Source organism: Culex pipiens, chromosome 3 (genome assembly GCF_016801865.2).
Source record: "Culex pipiens pallens isolate TS chromosome 3, TS_CPP_V2, whole genome shotgun sequence".
NCBI lineage: Eukaryota > Metazoa > Arthropoda > Insecta > Diptera > Culicidae > Culex > Culex pipiens.
In genome coordinates, this window is record NC_068939.1 from 111,124,707 (window position 1) to 111,127,274 (window position 2,568).

General features: G+C 42.4%; 1 protein-coding gene across 3 annotated transcripts; it reads left to right on the forward strand.

The window, feature by feature from the left end:
* Positions 1-2,568, forward strand: LOC128093233 (uncharacterized). 3 transcript variants are annotated; one of them, XM_052709291.1, is made up of 3 exons: positions 1-1,417; positions 1,476-1,779; positions 1,879-2,568. In XM_052709291.1, the coding sequence occupies exons 2-3, from the start codon at positions 1,585-1,587 to the stop codon at positions 2,194-2,196; spliced, it is 513 nt and encodes a 170-aa protein (XP_052565251.1). In that variant the 5' UTR covers positions 1-1,417; positions 1,476-1,584; the 3' UTR covers positions 2,197-2,568. The 3 variants fall into 3 exon arrangements, with proteins under 3 accessions (XP_052565251.1, XP_052565250.1, XP_052565252.1); XM_052709290.1 differs by having other exon boundaries at positions 1-1,779; XM_052709292.1 differs by having other exon boundaries at positions 946-1,779; positions 1,839-1,901.

A 2,568-nucleotide genomic window follows, 5' to 3' on the forward strand; every position in this document is an offset into this window, starting at 1 on the left:
AAACTATAGATAAGAATGTTTTATCAATCATTTCAATCTTACTGCCTTTTTACATCAATATTTTCCTTTCCGAAAAAAAAATAACTTCATCTTTACTAAATATGTAAAGTAAACTGAAACTTCATTTAAACTGAATTTTGATCTGTATACACCATATTTTTAATTGAGTTCCAACGACGTCTAATTTATTAACGACTCAACATGACCAATCGACGGATTGATCTGGCACGGTGAACATGGATTTCCCCCGATTTCCTTTGTTAGATCGCAGTCTAGACAAATTAGATTGAACGACAGGGTCGTTCCAATCCCGACAGACCGGAGTACTACCGTAACTTTGGCAGACCTGAGTCTCACCAATAAGGTCAAACGACAGGATCGTTCCGACACGGTAGACCGGAGTCCTACCGATTTCCTTTGCCAGACCGGAGTCTCGACAAAATAGACCAAACGAACGGATTCGTTTCGATCCCGACAGACCGGAGTCTTGCCGATTCCTTGCCAGGCCGGAGCCTCGACAAAATAGACTGAACGACTGGATCGTTCCAGTCCCGACAGACCGGAGTCTCATCGATTTTTTTGTCAGACCGGAGTCTCGACAATCAAGGTCAAACGAACTGATCGTTTCAACCCCGGTAGACCGGAGTCTCGCCGTTTCATGAAATCAATTACCTCTTGTTTTTTAGTATAAATTGAAGCACCTCTTTTGATTTCAATTTCAGCAGGTTGGCTTTAAAAGTTGGCTTTGCCTAGCTTGAAACGATTAAAAAGATTACAACTATTTTTCACCGAATTACCAAATGGTACTTTCAAACACCATGTCTTCCAACACCACCAAATGTTTCAGGTAAAATTTCTTTTGAAGATCTTGTAAAACACTGAAAATTTTCACTATTTTCCAAGAAATTTTCTGTTTTTCATCCTCGTCGCCAATGTAACATTCTCCAGAATGTCAACTGCACACCAAAAAATATTACGGTAATCACAAAAGTAACTTACTTTCGAATTAAAAAGTTGTTAAAATTTGCTACATTAAAAGTTTTTTTCTTGTTTTGAAAATGAAAACTTTTACTGCTACAGTTTTTGAAAATCTCATTGCTCACTGATTTAAAAGTTTTTCCTTTTAATTCGACTGTAAAATTTCTTTCATTTTGACGTTCTCGTGTAACCGTGTACGCCTAAGTCGCAAATGTAAACAAACACTTTGGTGGGTCCTGTTGTGCTGGTGAGTCTAGGACGTAAAGCAAAGCCGACGGTGGCAGCAGCCAGGAATCGGAAGCGGAAACCTTCGTGAACCAAACAGCAGCAGCGGAACGCATTCGAAGGAGGGTGGTGCGGGTGCGGCACGAGGTGAAGTGCTCAAAAAGGACAAGGCGAGCTTCCTGCAGGAACAGCAGCTGTTCCACGACCGGAATGGGTAAGAAGAAAGCTTGGGTGTTTTTTGGGGCTTGTGATTGATTTTGTTTGTTTTTTAGGATGGGAGGTAGGAATGTGGATTCGCACCGGTTGTATTCGGTGGTGGTGGCCCGGGATTGGTGATTGAAGGTCAATTCCCGCGAGGACTGTAACGACATCATCGAGGAGATGGCGCTGCCGAAGAGTTGCGTGAACAACGAGATTGCGTTGAAGAAGATAAACATCCGGGTTTTGGACAAGTACGAGACAGGTGATTTTCACGGTGAGGAGAAGGAGCCGACGAAGAGGAGGACGACGAGAAGCGGGATAATCGGAGGTGGCCAGAGCGGATGTTGCACTCGGTGCCGGCGGTTTACAACACCGGTGAGTAATGATAATGTGTGCAGTGGCTTGCCAACTTCACTAACTTCCATCTCTTTTAGCAACTAACCGCCCACAAATGCTCATCTCGCGACGGCGCAGCTCCAGCCGAATGAACCTGGACAGCGTGCCGAAAAAATCTGTGTCATTCTCGAAGGACGATGGAGTGCTCGAAATCGAATTCCGTTCCGAGGGCCTCATCAACCCAATGTTCCGGATGCGCTTCCAGAATCTGGAACTCCCCGTTCAGGCACTTCACTTTCCAGCCGGGAAACGTCGATCACCCTTGCCGAATCTACAATCAACTTCTCCAAACCTGTCCTGATGAAGGCCGGCAACGTGACTATCCTGTTCTCTACTTTGCTGTCACGCTTCGAAACGTCCATCCGAAACTGTCCAACTTGGGGTCTTCGGAAGTGACCGGTGGCGTACCATAAGAATCGGTACAGCTTGGACTCGGATTTTGGCCAGAAGCGTTAAATATAATAACAAAATGTCTTTTTTTTAACATACTGTTTAAAACTTTTAAAAATAAACATAAAATCAAGCCCATTTTTCTGAAACTATCACTGTAGTATTAAATGTAGTTTATTCTTGCTATAATAGGTTTCTTTTCAAATTAAAAGTAAAACACTTTTACCGATACAACGATTTTGTTCCATAAATGCATGGTAGTATCAAAAACTTTCCAACTTTTAAATTGAAAAGTTTGAACTTTCTACGAATATTCACCAACGCGAACTTTTAATCCAACGAACGATCTTTTTAAATTTAGAGTATTTTTTCTTTGTG